We start from the raw sequence: 21,168 nt of genomic DNA, 5'->3' as shown, positions 1-21,168 counted from the left end.
AGCAAATTTTACAACAGATATCTAGCTTAAACCCTTGAATGTTGTAAAAAAAAATTAATTTAAATGTGGGGGGAGGGGTGTTTGGTGTTTAAATTGAAAAATTGAATTAGAGATTCAATAGCTTCTTGCGTATTTGTATAGCAGAGTTCCGAGAAAGAATATGACGAGGCATGAAGAGACGAGGGAAGAGAGTGAAAGAAGGGGGTAGGAAAAGACAGAGAGAAGACAAAATTAGAGAAGACAAGAGAATTGAGTAGCTTACAAAAAAATAATTTGACAAATTAAATTCAAATGAAAATGGCCAGCCTTTTATTCATTTACAAAATAATTAGCCTGAAGAAGTTTACATTTAGAGATTAGCACATTTAATAAGTTTCAGTATTTACTAAAGTACTTTCTTTGTTTACTTGACTTTGAAGTGATACATGTATCAAAGTATTACAAGCAGTAGCACATTGGGATACCATGATCAGACAACAGAAAAAAACACAAGTTACATGATACAGGCTCCTATTGATAAGAACTGTGTGGTAAAAGCATATCAAGAAAATACAAAAGGTTGATCTCCAATGAAACATTGATCTAATAGCAAACTGAACCAGTTTCTTGACTCATGGAAACAAATGCTTAATAAAAGACCCAGGTGTATCTTATTCATTTCACCATAATTTTTCATTGTTGTCCAAGTTGACGTAAAGAGAAAATGATAATGGAACAAGCAAAAATTCATACTTGTTATTCAGCAACTGCTTTTCCTCGATTCTATATTGACATTAAGCTGCTTTTGCTGGTTTCGATTAATGATGGCCAAAAGACCACTTCAAGAATTATGCAGAAAGAGTAACAACATCCGTTCGGACGATGTCTGCGTTTGCGCACATATATTTAGATCTTTCCTTGTAAAAAGGTAATTAGAACTAACCCCTGAAGTAATACATAGGCAGTGATCAAAGGACTCGCACATCAGGCAGAGGATTTTTCTCATCCCCCCCCCATTTCTTCCTTGAGCATTCATCACAGCGAAATATCCCAATATACATCATACACCATGTCTGACGATCTCATGCCAATTACTGTTCAATATCTGAAAATCTGAAGTATTTCCTGTTCTTTAACGTGACATCCCTGAGCCCCAATACACAAATCTCTGTGATTAATCATACAGTTAACTTGCATGATTGATTGCGCATAATGAGCAATGCCTAAAACGTCAAAGTTAGCCCTCCAATCTATCACTAAGTTGTGTACAGCAGGACCCAGGAATATGCATACAATTTTCATTATAATTCAAGCATTGATGAGGTACAAATATGCTTATATGGATAGATTTGTGTTTTAGTAAGAACCATGAAACCAGTACGGTAACTTGTAAAATGCATGACCTTGTAAACCAAGCTTTGAAGTATCTATTCTCACCAGAAATGGATTCAAAATGACCGTTATAAGAACCAATTTATAGTTTTTTACCATTTGTTCAGATTTTTACTATCCAAAGATATGAAAATTCAAGATAGACTGGGGATTATCCAATTTGAAAAGTATTACTTTTAAGTTTACACCATTATCAAATAATATATAAAAACAAAAATGAAAAGGCCATTTCAAGAATCAACCGTTCATTAAAACTGTAATAAATGGGCTCATAATTTTTCCAATTCAAAAATACTACTAAGAGATTTATACAATATGAGGCTTTCAATTTTATTTTTAATTACGACTCATATTTTTATGTAAAATGTTTCATGTAAATTTTCATATATCAGATTATGATAAGGAATCAATAGTATATTTTGCTGAATATATTTCAAACGAAACAATAAACAAGTGGAGCGCCTCTGGCAGTCTCGCCTGCATTTCGCGATTCGATATAGCTGCAGTGCTATAGAATGATCTTTTACAAAAAACCCATTCATATGATGATAAAATCAAAAAAAAAAAAAAAAAAAACCTTTTGAAACCATGAAGTTAATGACAATACTCTGAATTAGTTCAATAGGTAATATATATCAACATACCAGTAATATAAGAAGTCTTCATCAATTGGGTCTGTCTGATCTGATCTAATTGACAGTTGACTAGATAAAGAGAAAAATGGGGGTATTTTTTTATAGTTCTTTTGATGCAGGACAAAAGTAGTTCTAAAGATCTAAAATTTTAGAGAGTCAATGCTGTTGTCTAATGATCTGTGAAGGTTTGCATGGTGGTTCAGGTATAAAGTTCACCCTTTGGATAAGCATGAAAACAATCCTATTTTCATTGTATTTAGTCATTCATTTATGTGTAAGGAATTTTCTTTATCAGGTAGGGTTCTAACAATTTTGTCCTTGTGACAAACTTATGATTATAATAATTATATGATTGTGATTATAACAATAATTTACCAAGGGTAGCCAACTCAGTTCTGACAACCTTACTGTTCTCCGATTGAGGCGATGCAAACCCATTCACTCTCAAGAGATGTATCTCACATTCCAAAAATGTTTTGATGAAGAGCATTTCAAGCATCTGTGTCCATCCACCTCCTTTATCATGTGTATACAGGTTTTAATGATGAGCAATGTTTTATCAGTTGCTTACTTTAGAGGTTTCTGTGAAACGCCTGAAAATAAATAAAACCAAGAAGCAAAATAAATGAATAGTCGTCGACGTCAATGGTGACTGAGAGCAGAGGTAAAGGAAAGCTCTTCAGAGATTTAAAAAAACCATCAAGTAGTTTCAAGTGTGGCATTGATGGTGGTTTTAAAGGCACAAATCACACCACTAAACCTAGTTCCAAAATCAAAATTTGAGTTGAGAAGACTAACTTACTGATAGCTTAACTTCATGTCATGTTAATCTTAACGCCACCAAAGAGTTCTATTTTGAGGCTGTTTGCTCTGTCTGAAAGCCATCAGCTTTTCTTTATTGTGTTTATCCTTTTTTATATGATTGTTGAACATTCTTCGGTTTGCCTCTACCACTTTCAATACTGATACACAAGAAAAGGGGAAATTTGGTGTATTTCTAAATTATCTTTACCTTGAAAATTGATATTGAATCATAAAGAGTAATGTAAGATGTGAAGTAGTTTATTTGGCAACAATGTGGAAATTAATTATGGTAATCAATGTTATTCTCATCATCGTTACAATATCTTTTTATTATCTTTTATTGTTATAGTCTTCATTAATATTATCATCATCTCAGTCATCATTTTTATTCTTCCCATCTTCATCTTTATCATCATCATCATCATCACTATAATCATTATCATCACGGAATAAGACTTACTTCCTAGCATTGGCAAGTAAAGCAGCTTTGCGTTCCTGTAATGACAACTGTCTTTCTCTTGATGAAGATCCAAACTTATCTGCTGCAAACTTGGTACACTGCAAGAAAAATAATCAGTTTGTCAGAGTAAAACTGTTCTTTTCTTTAAGCTCATCAAAAAGTATTTGGCACGGTATAAGCACAAATTTCTATGGTGGTCTCATTTTTGTTTATTTTGCGAATCCAACGTTGCAAAACTTTCCCCTTCTATACATGTACATGGCCGTCATTACACATTAAACAGAAGCTGAATCTATTACAACCACTGAAATCGATCTATGATTTCATATAGAAGAGGTACAGAACACATATTTTGCATGAACAGGTTTGAAAAAAATTGCTTTGACTTGGACAAACATTAGACTTATGGTAGACCCCACTTGCATTTTCACCTTGTAATGTGACAAGCCATGATGAGTATGCTGAATAAGAACAAATATATTGAAAATATCTGTTCATTTACAAGGAACTGCACACTTTTTAATTTCTTAGTTTTTAAACACAAACACAATTCAATATACATGGAATGCCTTACCTTTCCAGCTTTCATTTATAATAGCATGCATGTGAGGCATTTCAAGAAAAATCCTTTGCAGCATAATGATTACCGTTGATTTTTTTTTTTTTGAATATGCAACTCTTTTCCATGGCTGCACTATTTCTTGAAGGGTGTAACAATCAATTTGATAGTCCATCGTCCTGGGGCCCGTTGCATAAAACTTTTTACCTGAGAAAACTGAGTTTTCTCAGGTAAAAAGTTGTATGCAACAGGCCCCTGGTGGTTCAGATGTTAAAAATATTCAGAATAATCCTCCCCCCCCCCAAAAAAAAAAAAAACTTACTGCTGGTGATGGAGTTGATAGTGTTGAAGATGGTGAATCCTGTGATGTCATACAGAATGTATTATGGGGTAAACTCTGAGGATTGGTATGGGGTGTAGAGAGGGGCATGGCAGACCCCGTGGAGGAACTAGGTACCTCTTCTGCTGGTATAGGGATTTCTGTCTTATTCTCTAAGATGTTGAAAATTGTAGCATCAACTGACCTTGTGGTTTCTGTGTACAAGAACAAGACAAATAGATGCTACAGTGTATCTTATGCAAAGTGACAAATCACTCCTTGATAGCATTTTAAAACAATTTTGAACATTCCATTACATTTTCTGCACAGGCAAGTTCACCCATGTAACATTTGTACATCAAAAGTTAATTTCAGTAAATTCGATGAAGCTACAGTGACAATCTCAAATTAGTTTGGACCTGCACAATCCAATTTGAATTAACAAGTATTTGTATGTATAAATACAAAAATATTTGTCAAATGAATCTGTAGAAAATCCGCAAATGCTGAGAAATGACTAGTGTAAAAATAACTATGGTAATCTTGTCCATTAACAGGTTCTTTTTCATGCAATAAAAATACTTTCTTGTGATCTTTAGTGTGGTAGCTTGTCAGTAATATATTTCATTATCTGTATTTCACAAAGGTTGGTTAATGTAAATTTACTTGATCTACCGTGATATGGTCACAATTAACCTTGATTTTAACAATTTTCTCACTAAATTATTTCATTATTTTATGTTTACTGGCATAGATATAAATATTAGATAGCCAAGACAGATAGCCAAGCGCGATTGGTCCATAGCGCGTCACGTGATATGATCAAAATCAATGTATTTTAGATCTATACCAGTTCAATCAATTACTGTGAATATCATAAACATGCTGCACGCATCGTTAGGCCTAACTATATCTTCATCATTAAAGGCTATCTAATATAACAGATATTGACTGATGGGATGTGTAAAAAAAAAAAATTCTTTGGACCACCTAAAGGATTAATATTTTCCCTCGTGATCATATTTTCCCTCAGCGCTGCGCACTTCGGGAAAATATTACCCCTCGGGAAAATACAAATCTGGCGGTCCAAAGAATGTTTATATTACACACCCCATCAGTCAATATCTGTATAATATTGACCAGCAGCACATGCTTAAAGGGTCAATATACAAACATTCATGTATTACAATATAACAAAGCAAATGATCAAGAAAATTAATTACAGTATGCTATATCAAAATTAATGACGGAAATCTCGCTTTGAAGAGCAGTATACCCTAATTTCCCTTATAATCAATTCTCTTCTCCGAGTACCACAAACCCTATTGCCCTCAAGCATGAAATTTTAGTATAGAAACACCTGTTTCTTGACCTCGGTCCGAAGATAACACACCCCAGCATCAACGGTCACAGCAGGGGGCCACACACGATGGATTGCAATGTGTGTAGTTCTGGTGAGTGCATGGAGTTCCATGTATACACGCGTCGATAGAAACTTTTTTCTTTCTTTCTTTCTTTCTTCTACAGGCAGACAAGTCTTACGTAATAGCACAGCTGTTGTTTATCATTTCGTCCTTGGCTCAATTACGCTCGTTTACTGGCCCGTGGTGGTGAAATTGAGACAAGGGGATTACCTGGCCAAGATGGGTTTATTGGGGTTGGAAATGTTGTTGAGATTTTCAAATGAAAAATGGGGTATAGGACCGCAGTTTGCAGTCTGAAGTGCGGTCGAGAATCAAACGGGAGATTCACGTAATGTTAAGTCTACTTTATTACAAGAAATACCTCATTTATGCTTGTAGCAAGTACTAGCATTCCGCTAAACATAAAACCCAACTTTAAAAAACTTTGACTAACCCTTATTTTAATCCTCAGTTGCTAAGACCAGAAACATCACACATCCTTCAGAGAAATGAAGGGAGCTTTTGTTAGAGAAGGAAATGTCAGTATATGATCTTAACAAAACATACTTTTTCTTGAACTTTATTCAGGAAACATAATGTTTTGAGGTAATATCTCTTCTCGAATATCAGTGAAAGCATCTGCTTTCAACAATATGAATTTCTAATTAAAGGGGCAAGGTATCATGATTATGTTGCAATAACAGTAATGCCATTAGCATGTTTCTCCTTCTATTTCTTTTTCTATAAAAGAGCAGAGTATGGAAGCAAACAAGAAGCCTGTAATTTAATATATTGGCTTCTCAATAAACCAGTAATCATATTATAACTACTGTAGAATATAACAGTAATAACCATCATCACACACAAGTATTACCTAGATCTTTTCTAATGATGTGTGCTGGTATATGAGGCATGACTTCCTGGACTTGTTTGATCATCTTGTCTACTGGGGATTCCCTAGATGACCTAGGGGATTCCCCTGATGGTCTTGGTGGTGTATTGATAGTTTGCCTGACCTGTGGAGGCTGAGTACTCCTTTCTGCAAGAAGAAAATGAAAAGTTTGAAACAATTAATCCATTGCATATCAAAATCTGAATTCTGGTCGAATATTGATGAAAAGTGGCGACTCACATATCAAAGGTAAGAAATGAATAAGCCAAATAACTCAAATGACAGTTATAATTACAGATATGATAACAAACTATTGATATATCCATTGACTTATAATTGGTAGATCTAAAGGGGGGGGTTAGGGGTTTAAACCGGCACCTCTGACTCCCTAAAAATACTAAAGAAGTGTGGGATAGAACCTCCAACACACTTGTTACCTGTTTATGAGAGTCACGGAACAGTGGCAAATCTACACTGGTAGGATGCATTATGTCGCATCTCATCGGTATTGGGTCAAACCGATTTGTGTCAAACCCCCTCTTAGCAGTGGAGCGTTGTGGCCCAGTGGATTAGTCTCCGGACTGTGAAACAGAGGGTCGTGGGTTCGAATCCCAACCATGGCGTAATTTCCTTCAGCAAGAAATTGATCCACAATGTGCTGCACTCAACCCAGGTGAGGTAAATGGGTACCTGGCAGGAATTTATTCCTTGAAACGCAGCTCGCGTAACAGCTGCACTGCTAAAGCCAGGGTAATTATGCTGCATATACTTAGAGACTTCTCACAAATTAAGTATTAAGCGCTATATAAGCAAGTATAATTATTATTAGCAAAAAGCTAGATCTGCCATCGCTTATTCACCATTGTTCAATTATCTTATTCTTCCCATTACCGAAGAAGGCCTGAGGATTACATATACCTCTAAAAGATCAATCTCTTTCCTAGGACTTACACGACATAAGTCAATTGCTGTATTGTTATTTCCCCACATAAAAATCATGTAATTCTTAACGTAAAGACTACAAACCTCTTGGTTGTTGGACACCAAGTTTCTTGACATATTCAGCCTTGTCAGCACTGGTGAATGGAGAGGATATCAAACCCATATCGTCAGCCATTATCTCTTGTACGCTTCGAGAGAAATCATCAGCGTTCTCAAAGTCACTCCGCTCCTCTACTGGTAATACCCTATGACAATGAAATCAAGAAGGAATTAGCAAGTGTGAGCGATGAAGAGGAAGAGCAGGATGGTGGTTATAATGGTGGTGATGGTGGTGATGATGACAACAATAATTAATATATATTGATGATGATAATGACAATGGTGATGGTGGCAATAATGATGATGATGAGAAAGATGATGTTAATGATGATAATGCTTATGATACTAATGATGATAAGAATAAATATAACGATACCTATGTTTGTTATTTTCACCCTCAGTTTCCATTTCATACGTTTGGCACCTTATAACTTTTACCATTACATAAATCCCTATCAAAATATCCCTTTTTCACAACTTTGATATAGTTTTAATCAATCATTAATTTCAAATTCTCGTTTACACCAATCTGGGTCTGGCACAAAAAGAAATACATAGATGTGTCTTTTGAATTCAATACTCACTTGATCCTATAGACTGTGAATGGTACAAAGAGAAACCAGAGTAGATCTTGCCATAAACTGCTTCCTAAAACCTCTGCTTTGATGTTGAGGAGTGGTCTACTAATTGTCACCGTCATTGGCTGGATATCACGCTCTAAAGAAAAAGCCCAGGTACTATGGAGGAAATAAAACAAATGAATTTATGAAAAAAAAATTGTATCCTGATGGTACGAGGACGAGAAAATATTACTTTCTCAAACAAAACCACATTTGATGCCGAGGAATGATCTACTGATTGTCACTTTCAATGACTCTACATCATGCTCTAAAAAATACATTTATTGAGGAGGGAGGGGATAAAGAAAGTAAATGGGGAAATCACAAAAAACATGAATCTTTATATTTAATATCATCAAACTTCTAATATATAATATGAACTACAAATCCCATCATGGCCACAATGCTTTATAAAAGTTTTTATTATAGGTACTAGAATTTTACAGTTCATCTTTGATTTTGATAAGCTCTTGGGTATTATCATCACAATAGTAGAAGTTTTACAATACACAGCCATTGGGGGAGTTTCATAATGCTATTTGTAAGTTATGAACGACTTTGCACACTTCATCACTCACGACTTGTGATCATTTCTTGTGCTTAATAAGATACAAACAAATACCGTTTTTAAAATATTTGGAAAGCATTTTCTATAATCCTACTCAAAGTTTAAAATATACTGCATTTTCCATTCAGAATCATATATACAATAAGAATTTTGATTTAGAAAGATGAATATTTTAACTGAAGCTGATGGGAATCTAATGGCGTGTTTCTACAGAGAATCGTTAAAAACGGTTTATCTTTTCTGGAATTGAAAAACTGTATCGCCCTTAAACCAACCTGTTTCTACAGAGTGAATAATCCGATTGACTCACATTTCGAGTCGCAAATACCGCGTCAACACAGCAAACCGTTTGATAAACCGCATCACATTTGTTTCTACAGGGAAGTTTTCAGAAATTTTGGATATTTATGCGGGTAATACCGTTTAACGATTCTTTGTAGAAACATAATGAGACTGAGAATCATCTAGAAAGGATCACCAGTTATTTTAAAGGTTGTGTGTAACTTACCAATAGCTTTATGAAACTGCCCCCTGGTTTCTCGTTACTTACCTGAATTTGAGGAGACCAGCCTTGCCATTAGTCATAGCTCCCTCAGGGAATGCTAACACTGGTCTGGTGTCCTGACGACAATGCTTCCTGACCGCATCTAAGAACACCTGTCGCCCTTGAGCAGCCCCCATGTTGGTGTATCCCAATGCCCAGTTGAGAAATGGGGGCAGACTCCAAACGTTAGGCTAAGTCATGAAAATAAATTGTATTAAAGCATTCAGTATGTATCGAATAACACATTTTCGAACTCGGTGAATTTAGCAGAAACATATCTGAGGGCCTCTACATCAAGATATATTATATTTTTTTTAATTTTCATTTGATATTGATATCTTTAACCCTATCTAGGCCGGGGGGGGCCTCGGAGGCCCCCCCCTCAACGAATTGCGCGATATTTTCGCCGTGCGAAATTTTTTGACCGCGCCACTCACTGACTTTTTACTTTCAAGTCTTGCGCAACTTTTGAGACCAATTTTGCGTCACCTGGGTATGTGGTTCCGAAATTACGCAACATTGTGTAAGTGCATGTCAGACCGAAAATGGCTCAAAAACATGATTTCGTGTACAAAGTCAATGCAAATTGTGTTTTCAACCAAAATTCATAAATGTATGATTATTTTTAGTTTTGCTAGTCTAAATGTATTCATTTTATGCTTTTTATGATCACATAAGAGTCCCCAACAAATTTCATTGAAAAAACAATGAAAAACAAAAGGTCAAAAAAACAAAGAAATACATAAGAAATTGCAAAAAACAATATAATACATAAGAAAATGATTTGATATCACAATTTTTTTCATGTACACTTGCTAAAGACACCACAAAGAGTTTCTATACCAAAAATTAGTACATTTGGAGCTTTGTTTAGGGAGTTAGAGGAAAAGGTATGATTTCGCATACTAATTATGAATAAATTAGCATAATCACTTAATAGCGATTCGCATGAAATAAATTACTATACAGTCTTGTAGATTATGTCCCAGGCAACCCGCGTGCCAATTTTCGGCGTGATCGCGCAGTCGACGGCCGAGATCTTAGGGGGGGGCCTGGGAGGCCCCCCCCGGCCATAGGAACTCCCAAAATACCCCGCCTAGATAGGGTTAAATCATAATGAAGGTTCTTTCCTCACTGTGGAAGTATCTTGTTCACATTGTGGTAATTTGCTTCTTGTCTCTGAATCAGAGAACCATGTATTTGAATCCCAACCATGGCATGCTTTCCTCCAGCAACAGATTTTATCCACATTGAGCTGCAGTCAACCCAGGTGATTTAACAAATGGGTAACATGCAAGATTAATTCCTTGAATGCACAGAGTGCCAGAATTAAGAGGTAGCTCTGAAAAAAGCACTATAAAAATCCACATATCACTATCAATATAATTATTACTACATGTACATTATGTGAATGAAATGAAGAGATTACTTACAACTACAGAAGGAAAGATGAGTCCGATGATCACATGATCCAGTACTGATACGTGATTGGCTACTATAACCTTTACATTTGGATTTCTATACTGTTGATTTGAAGGGTACACAATGAATCCTAGAACAGTGTACATCGTCCTTAGCAAGGCTCTGAATTATTGAGTAATTAAGAGAATAAAAGACATTCATCGTTACTAATATACAATCATCATCACCATTACTTGACCTGGTTGGTGTTTCATAAAACTGTTCATAGGTTAAGAGTGACTTTAAGAACGACTGGTGATAATTTCTTTTGGTATATACCATTTACCACAAGTTGTGGTAAATGGTATACACCAAAAGAAATTATTGAGTAATCAAGAGAATAAAAGACATTCATCGTTACTAGTATACAATCATCATCACCATTACTCAACCTGGTTGGTGTTTCATAAAACTGTTCATAGGTTAAGAGTGACTTTAAGAACGACTGGTGATAATTTCTTTTGGTATATACCATTCATCACAAGTTGTGGTAAATGGTATACACCAAAATGTTCATTGGCGATGGTTTAGCACGTAAAAAAGGATCACCAGTTGTGCTTAAAGTCGCTCTTAACTTACGAACAGCTATATGAAACAGCCCCCTGTTGAGCGCAATCTGATTTTAACATTTATCATATAACTTAGCCAATGCTTTCTTAAGAATAGGGGACAATGAATGAAATTAACATTATTATTTTCATCATCATCATCATCATCACCACCACCTCCACCATCATCATCAACATCACCACAATTTCCATAATTGCTGACATTCAAGAATGATTATCTTCAGTCATATATTCCGGGTACAATGGGACCTCCATTTCTAAAGTCAGAAATCAACACTCAATGAATTGGGAATGTATGCACCTTAAGTAATGCACCACTTCCCCAGCAAAAAAAAAACATTTTGATAGTTGGTCTTAAAATAATTTCCTGCAAATAGTGAAATAAAACCAATTTTCTTGGGAAGAGATTGAATACCTTCTAAAGGGCACTTGGATAGGAAGAATACAAGCAATGATGAAAACGTGTAAACCAATGAAGAGCCTTAGAATGGCTAGGATAAGACCAAGAGGAAAATACAAGGCCAGGATAACAGCTGTCTTGCTGTCCCCTATCCTGTAACAAAAATAAAGAACAATAAAATGAATGTGGCTAATTTCAGTGGCATATCTACTTTGTGCAAATCACATCCCTTTCACTTTTTTATGTTGTACCATAACCATAATATAATATTATACCATAATAATCATAACATATCATACTAAATACAGGTAAGTGCACAAATGATACCCTTATCATGACATCTCTCATATTTATGTGCTAAACCTGGGACATCGACTTACCTCTTGCGAACATAGAAGCTAATAAACTGAAGAGAAAAATGACTAAGAAAAGACTTACGATGCATGCTTTGCATAAATTGGTCTTTAAAAGTTTGCTGAGAAAAAAGAAAACTTTTTTTCATTCAGCTTGAAAAATCATTGATTCATGAAATTGCCAGCATAGCAAAAGTACAAAAATAACAAGAAAACAAGAACAAAAGAAAGGTAAATATTAGAAATATTAAATTTAGAAATGGAAAGCAGAATATTACATATTAAATGTGGAACCAAAAAAATGAAAGTAAACTCAACTGATATTTTTTACTTCAAGACCATGTAAATTCTTCAAATAGCAAAAAAGCAAGGTTAGAAATGGATTTTTTAGTCTTAAAAACCTTCCGAAGTTTCAGTTTGATATCTGGCTGACATGTGATCATGGTGATGCTAATCCACTTTATACTAAAAACCTTACCTTTGTGGACTGAACAGCTGGGCTATTTCAACCACCATCTTAAGCTTTCACTTGGCTAATCACTGGAAAACAACTGTGAGTAGTAAAACCTCGGCTCGGGATGAGTTAGTACCACCTTTCCTTGTCCTTGAGAGTCCTGAAATTAGAGGGAAAAATTGGTTTAACATGTTAATTTGAAAATTCATAGGCAATCACTAGATTTTATTATTTAATATTGAGTTAACTTAGTATACTAAGGCTGCATATGTAATAGGGGATAAAGCATCCATAGTTTGATTCTTTGAAGGACATGAAGGAGGGGTTGAGTTAACAAAGTAAAAAAATTGAGCAAGAACTTGTATCGGACTTAGCAATATTTGAGGCAAGGAAGATACTCTGTTACATCCTGATGTTGTCGTTACTAATCCAAACTGGCATTATCCTGGTTTAAGTCACCAGTCCATTCACTGCCGTGTACTTCGTCAGCGCCCATGACTTCTTTCCACTCCCATTCATTCATTGACTTTGTTGTAGTACACAGTGATGAGTGCACATACACACACCAACACTGACACACGAGAAGAGAGACCTGTGACTAATTTTACGATAAGGCCTCTAATTTTTTTTTCAACAACATCTTAAGGTTAAGCTGGCCAAGAAGCTTTTGAAATGTAAAATCAACTTGCTACTGCGAACTACAGTATAGAGAGTAACCTCACTCACATCACGCCATGACCATCATGTTATCAAGTTTTAGTACATTTCAGTCCCATACATTCAAAATAACGTTTGGTAAAGTAAATCAATATTAGTAATTAGTAGGCCTACGAATATTTATAACATTTCTTGTAAATCTTACCCTTTGTATATTCCTTTATATGAATGATTCGGTTCATACGAGGTCAGAAATTCAGGAATTAAATGTGTTCATTTATTGCAATGGTATTCGATTGCCTTTCCTCTGATAAAAGTGGGAACGAATTTCTTTTTGTTCAGCAAAGTCTCAACTACTTCAATAAAACTCGCCTATGGTGTCTGTCAGGTGTCAAGTAATAATATGAAAAGAACATATGATTGGCATCCTTGAATATGATCCAAAACTTGTATACTCTTTTCCCCCGTTTCATTTATGTAGGTTATCTATTCATGACATTTATCTGTTTGTTTATCTATGTATGTCTCTTAATTATCATTTCTCTTTACAGTTTTGGAAGGAACATTAGAGTTTCACTTTAAGGGAGAAAAATGAAGAAAAGGAAGGGGAAATTGTGAAATATATATCATTTTCCGAAAGTTATATGTATGCATTTAATCTATCACATTTTTTAGGGGGGAGGGGGCCATAAGCCTTGCCTGGCCCCTTCAAATTCTTGCCTCATTATGTCACTGACAAGTTATAGGCCTACCCCCCCGCCCTTCCCACTGTAGGAACAAATGGAAAATTCAAGTCGGTATTTATAAGGTATCAAATATAGTTAAAATTCAATGCAAAGGACTATAATTATTTATGAGACGTATTCATTTTATTGAAATAACCTTACATTTTAAAAAGACAATCCCAACAAATAGTTTATTTGAATAAAAAAGAGAAAATTCCAACAAGCATAAAGAAAATTTCATCAAAATCCTAAATTGGTTGTAAAATAAGAAAGTTATGACATTTTAAAGTATCACTAAAAATCACAAAACAGTTAAGTGCACACCATTGTCGGTATGTAAATGAGGGAACTAATGACGTAACCCACTCACTACCTATTTTGTATATAAATATTTTAATACTAAATTTTCTCCTCATTGTCATGCAAAACAAAGTTTTATTCCTCCCTAAACATGTGGTATTACATTATGGTTTAAATATTTTGTGGTTCAGTCATGCATGTTGGTGATCTTTTTCAAATCTCTAAATATTGATACAAACAATAAAAAAACAAAAGACATAGTGAGTGAGGGAAATCATCGACTCTCTTACATGCATGTCACTGAGATGTACAAAAAAATGATTTTGTGAGAAATGAGCGAAATCTAAAATGTCATAACTTTTTTATTGTACATTTTCAGCGATATGCTTGTTTGATTTTCTTTATTGATTCAAATCAACATTCTCTTGGATATACTTGACCTTTAATGGATTACAATGACTGTTAATATTTTCATCTCATTTGTAATAGCAGGCCTTTACTAAATAACTCGTGTCATTATGATAAATGTACAGGTAAAATCAACTTTAATTTCACAATGAATTATATTTTTTAATGAAATTTATACGGCATGACACGTAGCCTTTAAGGAGCTATATATATAATGACCCAAAATCGAAGCTTTAACAAACAAAAATCGACTATTTAATCAATTTTCACCAAACCGATCCGTAATTGCGAACTGCACATAACTTTCTTTTCTCCATTCTTTGAACATGGTGAAGTATTAGACTAATAATTCTTGAATATGATATTAAAAAATCTCACAGTCTCGATCGAGCGAAGCGAGCGAGGAAAATTGTTGAACTTTATAATCTGCAAATAGAATTTTGAGATAGACATAACATCATATCTTACCCCTTTTCTGTCCGTTTTCTTTATTTTCTTTATTGTTATTATTATTTTTTTTGGGGGGGGGGTCGTGGAACTTATTTCGTGGGGAGGCGGTGCATATGGACCCAAAGCCGCCCATGTGTACGCCGTTGGATGTTTTTAATCAAAATTTAAAGAGAACTTAAAAATTTGATAGCACTCTTTAATTCGAATTCAGTCAGTTATTAAGAGAGGTGTGACCAGATCTACAGGGGGGGGGGGGGGGGGCTTCCTTGCATGGAAGGCTATATTTGAAGTGTATTTAGCATACACAAACATTATACATCGATTAATGAAGGACTGAGTTGAATTTTAATAGCCACCTGTATTGATGGCCTATGCTTAGAGAGAGCAAAGCATCCAGTAGATTTTTCTTTGAACAGCTCACTGCCCACCCTCTCTTGAAAGAGTTTACAGACTTTTTTTTAACCATACATGAATAACAACCAAACGACAAAGAGAATGGCTTATTTGTATGTGTTACCGCACAGAGTGGAGCAGTTCAACGAATCTTAATGAAGAATTTAAGAAGCTATATCAACAAGACATAGAAAATAGGGCTTGGTACAAACACACCAAGCAAACATAGCTACCATTAAGTATCAGAGAGAGGAGAAACAGTGCAAATATTTAGCTCGTAATCAAGAACCCATTTTCTATATAGTCAGGATCCACCTCGGGAAGCATGCAGGGGTTGGGTGTATCATCCTCATCACCATTCATTATCATTATCATCATCATCATCATCATCATTTTCATCATCATCATCGTCATCATCATCTTTATGAATGATATCATTGTTATTTTTTTTAGTGGTGGTGGTGGTAGTAGTAGTAGTAGTAGTAGTAGTAGTAAAAGTAGTAGTAGTAGTAGTAGTAGCAGTAGTAGTAGTAGTAGTAATAGTAGTAGTAGTAGTAAAAGTAGTAGTAGTAGCAGCAGCAGCAGTAGTAGTAGTAGTAGTAGTAGTAGTAGTAGTAGTAGTAGTAGTAGTAGTAGTAGTAGTAGTAGTAGTAGTAGTAGTAGTAGTAGTAGTAGTAGTAGTAGTGGTAGTAGTAGTAATAGTAGTAGTAGAAGTAGAAGTAGTAGTAGTAGTAGTAGTAGTAGTAGTAGTAGTAGTAGTAGTAGTAGTAGTAATAGTAGAAGTAGTAGTAGTAGTAGTAGTAGTAGTAGTAGTAGTAGTAGTAGTAGTAATAGTAGAAGTAGTAGTAGTAGTAGTAGTAGTAGTAGTAGTAGTAGTAGTAGTAGTAGTAGTAGTAGTAGTAGTAGTAGTAGTAGTAGTAGTAGTAGTAGTAGTAGTAGTAGAAGTAGTAGTAGTAGAAGAAGAAGTAGAAGTAGTAGTAGTAGTAGTAGTAGTAGTAGTAGTAGTAGTAGTAGTAGTAGTAGTAGTAGTAGTAGTAGTAGTAGTAGTAGTAGTAGTAGAAGAAGAAGAAGAAGAAGTAGTAGTAGTAGTAGTAGTAGTAGTAGTAGTAGTAGTAGTAGTAGTAGTAGTAGTAGTAGTAGTAGTAGTAGTAGTAGTAGTAGTAGTAGTAGTAGTAGTAGTAGTAGTAGTATAGTAGTAGTAGTAGTAGAAGAAGTAGTAGTAGTAGAAGTAGTAGTAGTAGTAGTAGTAGTAGTAGTAGTAGTAGTAGTAGTAGTAGTAGTAGTAGTAGTAGTAGTAGTAGTAGTAGTAGTAGTAGTAGTAGTAGTAGTAGTAGTAGTAGTAGTAGTAGTAGTAGTAGTAGTAGTATAGTAGTAGTAGTAGTAGTAGTAGTAACAATAAATAGTGCATCTTGAGCCCCATACAGCGCGTCCCAAAAAAATGTCCCTCTGACATAGGACTGAATTAATTCTAAAATGTGGTAGGATTCTCAAATAAATGTTCATGAGTAGAAAGCTCATTTCATGTTCTAACTTTTATGAAAATTTCATTGGTCACGCTTCAGCGGTTTTGAATACACACTCTGTTCCGTAACAGTGGTGGATTTTAGCTCATTCCAAGTTTGCAGCATTGATGCATTTCTTCATTGTCTATGGCATGTTAACCCCCATTCTTACATCCATGATCTGAGCAGGGATAATTCCCTAATCATATCTACGCTCATCAAATCATAAACTTGAGCATGTTCAGAAGGACAAGAAACATAAAAAATTATGTTTGTTTGATGATTGATAAGGGGAATCAGTGCACCAACTTGAAAGAAAATGTGAATGATGGATGAGTAAAATAAGCTGAAAAGGGGGAATCAACAAGTTAATCACCCTTTGCAAAAAGGAACTATACCAAAGAAAATTTTGACTTTTTTCTTTTAAGAAGTGACACTGAATTATTGAACTTGACCTCAGTAGCTAATTAACTAAAAAAAAGTAATGAAAACAAAAATGCAGTATTGTTGGAATTATGCATGAAACAGACATGACCCGTTGTCTCAATCATTGTGCATCTCCCGTTTATCAAACATGAAATGAACTGTCAAATACTGTTATTGCCCTTCTGAACATGCTCAAGGTTGTGATTTGATGAGCCTGGTTAGATCATGGAGATTTCCCTGGTCAGATCAGGGAATTCCTTGGTCAGAACAAGGAGATAGAGGTGATATCTCCTTGGTCAGAATGGTCAAAGGGGGTTGATATGCAAGAAAGTGCAGGACACAAAGCAGTGTTGCATGCATATAAACTTGGAATGGGTTGAAAAGCACCACTGTTACATAATAGGCTGTGTATTCAAAACCACTGAAGCAAGACCAATGAAATTTTTATAGAAGCTAGAACATGAGATGGGCTTCCTATATCAATACATTTCATTGAGAATAATTCTTATTTTTGGAAATTATTAAGCCGCATATCAGAGGGACATTTTTTTGGGACGCGCTGTATATTGCCATTGATCGTGGGTTTTTTAAAGATTGATTGCATTGACTATTTGTGTGTATGATCAATCGTAAAACATCAATCGCTAAGCTTTGTGGTCCTCTAGGAAGAGCAGAGCCATCAATGGCTCTGATCTATCCGTCTGTTTTTTAAGTGTTTATATATTTATTCTTAATATTTTGTACAATGTATTTTGTTGCGATTTTTATCCGGTAAGTAAAACCAAACCAAACCAAAACTTTTTCCTGGATCCCGTAACACAAACATTAGCAATTATCGTACGATTGATTTTTACGATTGATTGTAAATTGTAGTTAATGCAATCAATCGTTAGAAAATGTTATACCGTCAGTGCTAACCTTTGTGTTACGGGCCCTGTGTAGTTCGATAATCCTATTTAATTCATATGTTTATAATTCTATGTAATTCATTGTAACCTCTCTTGCTTTTAAGAGGAATGAACAAAACATTTTTAAAAATAGAATGTGTATGGTCCTGCGTCTATTTTGGATTATCTTATTGAACTAGTGGGTTCGTATTTCAAGTAATATTATAACACGTATGTAATCTCGTTTAACTGGCTTGAAAACAGTACATATATGTATATATATATATTTATCTTTAGTCTATACATAGTATTACTTCTTCTGATCATATACACCTTTTGACATCTTTGAAAATCATTATAAACAGAAAGACGACGGCTCCTAAAAAAGAATGACAAATCTTCCACTTGCATGTCATCATAGCTTTGTTGTCAAACAAAAATGAAAGATCGACGAGAAAATAATGGGAAGCCAAAGAAGACCCTGTCTGGTCCCAGACCAAAAAGTGACCAGGGGAAATTGAAAAGAGCGGGAGAGAGAAAAGGAATCAAAGAAAGAGGTAGAAATCTACCGAGTCAATTGATAATTAGTCACCTGTATACATTATTCTGGATCATTTGGTGGCGGTTACGAAGAAAGTGATGAAAAAAGGGATGAGATTTTCAGTAATTGGTGGAATTTGTTGTTTGTTTGTTTGTTAGATGTTTCTATGGATGACAGGAAATGAATGTTAGAAGGGCGAGGGGGATACGAGATTATAGGTGGGTGGGGAGGGGGGGGGGTTCTGAGAAGGGGTGACAGGTTGAGCCACGCCCTCGCATCAATCTGGATTAAGATGCCTGAAGAAGTGGATTTTGACGAAACATTTGTCATTAACAATCCCTCAACATGAAGAATTCCTATCATTCATCATGCACCCTTCTAAACATAATCCAGTCAGACAGTCAATAATAGGTTGTTTGTCCGCACAATGAAATGAAATGAACGCTCCCGTTGCCATTTCATGTTCTGTACAGGATATGTTGTTGTACTTCCCTTTCAGTAATATGTTGGTTCTTCCGGTCCCTTTACTTTTAACGTAATTTACAAGATCAACATTATTTAAATACAATGCAGGGGTCGCGGAGCCGGGGGGGGGCTGTTAAAAAAAGGACAAAAACCTAAAGATGACCAGCTGATTGTGATTTTCGTTTGCATAGTCAGCCCCTCCCCCTTTCAAAACGGTTCCGCGGCTACTGCAATGCCAGATGAAAAATCAACGTCAGCACACTGCCTACTTCCTTTTTACCATGTTGAAAAAAAAACACTGATATTATTTTTTTATTGAAACATAAACAAATTTAAGAAAAACCAAACAAACATATATTTATAATAGTAAATAGTGGTAGTAAAATACGAGCTGTGATTGGCTGGATTTGTATAACGTGACCTCCCTTCAAAAAGTTATATTGTACATATGTACAATATAACTTTCGATTTTTGGATGGCAAAATCCATGATGGGGGGCTTAGATTAAGGGATCTATTTACTATAATAAATAGTGAACGTTCTATCATACAATATTACTGGACTATATGAACTCCAAATATAAAATTATCCCTCGTGCAAGCCTATTTCACCTCGGCCTTCGGCCTCGGTGTAATAAACCTGCACTCGGGATAATTTTATATTTGTCGTACATATAATCCAGTATATTGTACAATAGATTGTACACTATTTATATAATAGATTTGGTGAACACACATCAAAGGAATTAAAGAGTGTAAAGGATTTATATAAAAAAGCGTTTTTACTACTTTGGATCTTTGGGTTTTCTTGCCATGTTTGGAATATTGGGATAGACCTATATATAGTTTGAGGGTGTAAAAACACTAAAATTGAATTAATTTGATTTTCCCAATTAATCCATCATACAATTCCATTTTTATCATGAAATATATCTTATCTTACTGTTTATTAAAAAAAAAACAGTAGAGATGCATTAAATTCGAATGAACGAACACGTAAATATGTCACTGGTATTTTCTGTCAAAACATGACATAAAAGATTCCAACGTAATATGTTCCCCTTACAGTGAAATAATAAAAACAAATACCTTTCGTTTAGAATTTGAAGACATCTTTGTACCAAACTGACTATTGATAACAAGAAGCCTTTAACCAATTATGCACCTCTTTTATTTACAAATCAGGAGATGCCTTTTTTCATTATTAGTTTATTGTGCAGTCTTAATTCACCATGATACAGCCTTTTTGACAAAACAAGAATGATGAGAATAAGAAATGTCCTTGCGTAGTTAGTTCATTTGTATTTGTATTGAAAGTTGGAACGGGTTGGAACTTTAACAATTGTTTGTCACCGGCAATCTCTTGACTTGTGCTATCACAACAGTTACTATTTGGATCCAGGGTATAGCTATTTCTAGAAATGCTAATTTTGCTGGGGTTTTTTGTAAGCCATTCGCCATTCCTCTTCCACTAAATCGCTCTACAATCAACCATCACCTGGTTGAAAGTAACGAAATGTATATTTGTGTTATGACTCTAATTAAAACTTGGAACCGTGTAATTTCAACACATATTAGAAAAAATAGATATAATCCTCGCAGATGCAAAGCATTTTCACATAGTAAGATACGTAGTAAGTATTGAATAGCAATAATATTAGAAGATTATTTGTCTATTTGGCATCTTTTTGTAAATATACGTATAATCTTCAAGAATTCAATGTCAGATTTATTTTTCAATGCACAAACAAAAATGAGAACATTTTTTTTGCAGAATATATTTGTTATAAATATATTTTGGGGTTTAAATTGCTTTACTGAGATTTTTTTCATCATCACAAATCCTTTAAAAAAACACACGAGATATAAAATTGTTTAGAATCGTCATTATTTTCAAAACCACATGATCTACATACAATACAAAGCAATGGGAAAGACTCTCTTTTGGTGAGAGAGTAACGA

At 34.8% G+C, this 21,168-nt stretch overlaps 1 protein-coding gene across 1 annotated transcript; it reads right to left on the bottom strand.

Annotated features, from left to right (window-relative positions):
• Nucleotides 1–286: 286 nt before the first annotated feature.
• On the bottom strand, nt 287–13,474 carry LOC121424999 (lipid droplet-regulating VLDL assembly factor AUP1-like). Its single transcript, XM_041620915.1, has 11 exons — nt 13,316–13,474; nt 12,478–12,613; nt 11,662–11,799; nt 10,650–10,800; nt 9,223–9,407; nt 8,069–8,221; nt 7,470–7,630; nt 6,426–6,590; nt 4,152–4,363; nt 3,271–3,368; nt 287–2,599 (listed from the first exon to the last, which is right to left on the bottom strand). The coding sequence occupies exons 2-11, from the start codon at nt 12,513–12,515 to the stop codon at nt 2,566–2,568; spliced, it is 1,335 nt and encodes a 444-aa protein (XP_041476849.1). The 5' UTR covers nt 12,516–12,613; nt 13,316–13,474; the 3' UTR covers nt 287–2,565.
• Between the last annotated feature and the right edge of the window lie 7,694 nt (nt 13,475–21,168).

This window comes from Lytechinus variegatus, chromosome 12, assembly GCF_018143015.1.
Source record: "Lytechinus variegatus isolate NC3 chromosome 12, Lvar_3.0, whole genome shotgun sequence".
NCBI classification, from domain to species: Eukaryota; Metazoa; Echinodermata; class Echinoidea; order Temnopleuroida; family Toxopneustidae; genus Lytechinus; species Lytechinus variegatus.
Note: the sequence above shows the minus strand (reverse complement) of the source record. Positions and strands in the feature narration are given on the sequence as shown.

Excerpts from the sequence above, each read along its gene's own strand:
- LOC121424999 (XM_041620915.1), bottom strand. The coding sequence starts at position 12,515 with ATGGTGGTTGAAATAGCCCAGCTGTTCAGTCCACAAAG. Across the intron at positions 8,222-9,222 it reads GCTGGTCTCCTCAAATTCAG|TACCTGGGCTTTTTCTTTAG; the intron begins GTAAGTAACGAG and ends TTTCCTCCATAG. Across the intron at positions 3,369-4,151 it reads TATCAACTCCATCACCAGCA|TGTACCAAGTTTGCAGCAGA; the intron begins GTAAGTTTTTTT and ends TTTTTCTTGCAG.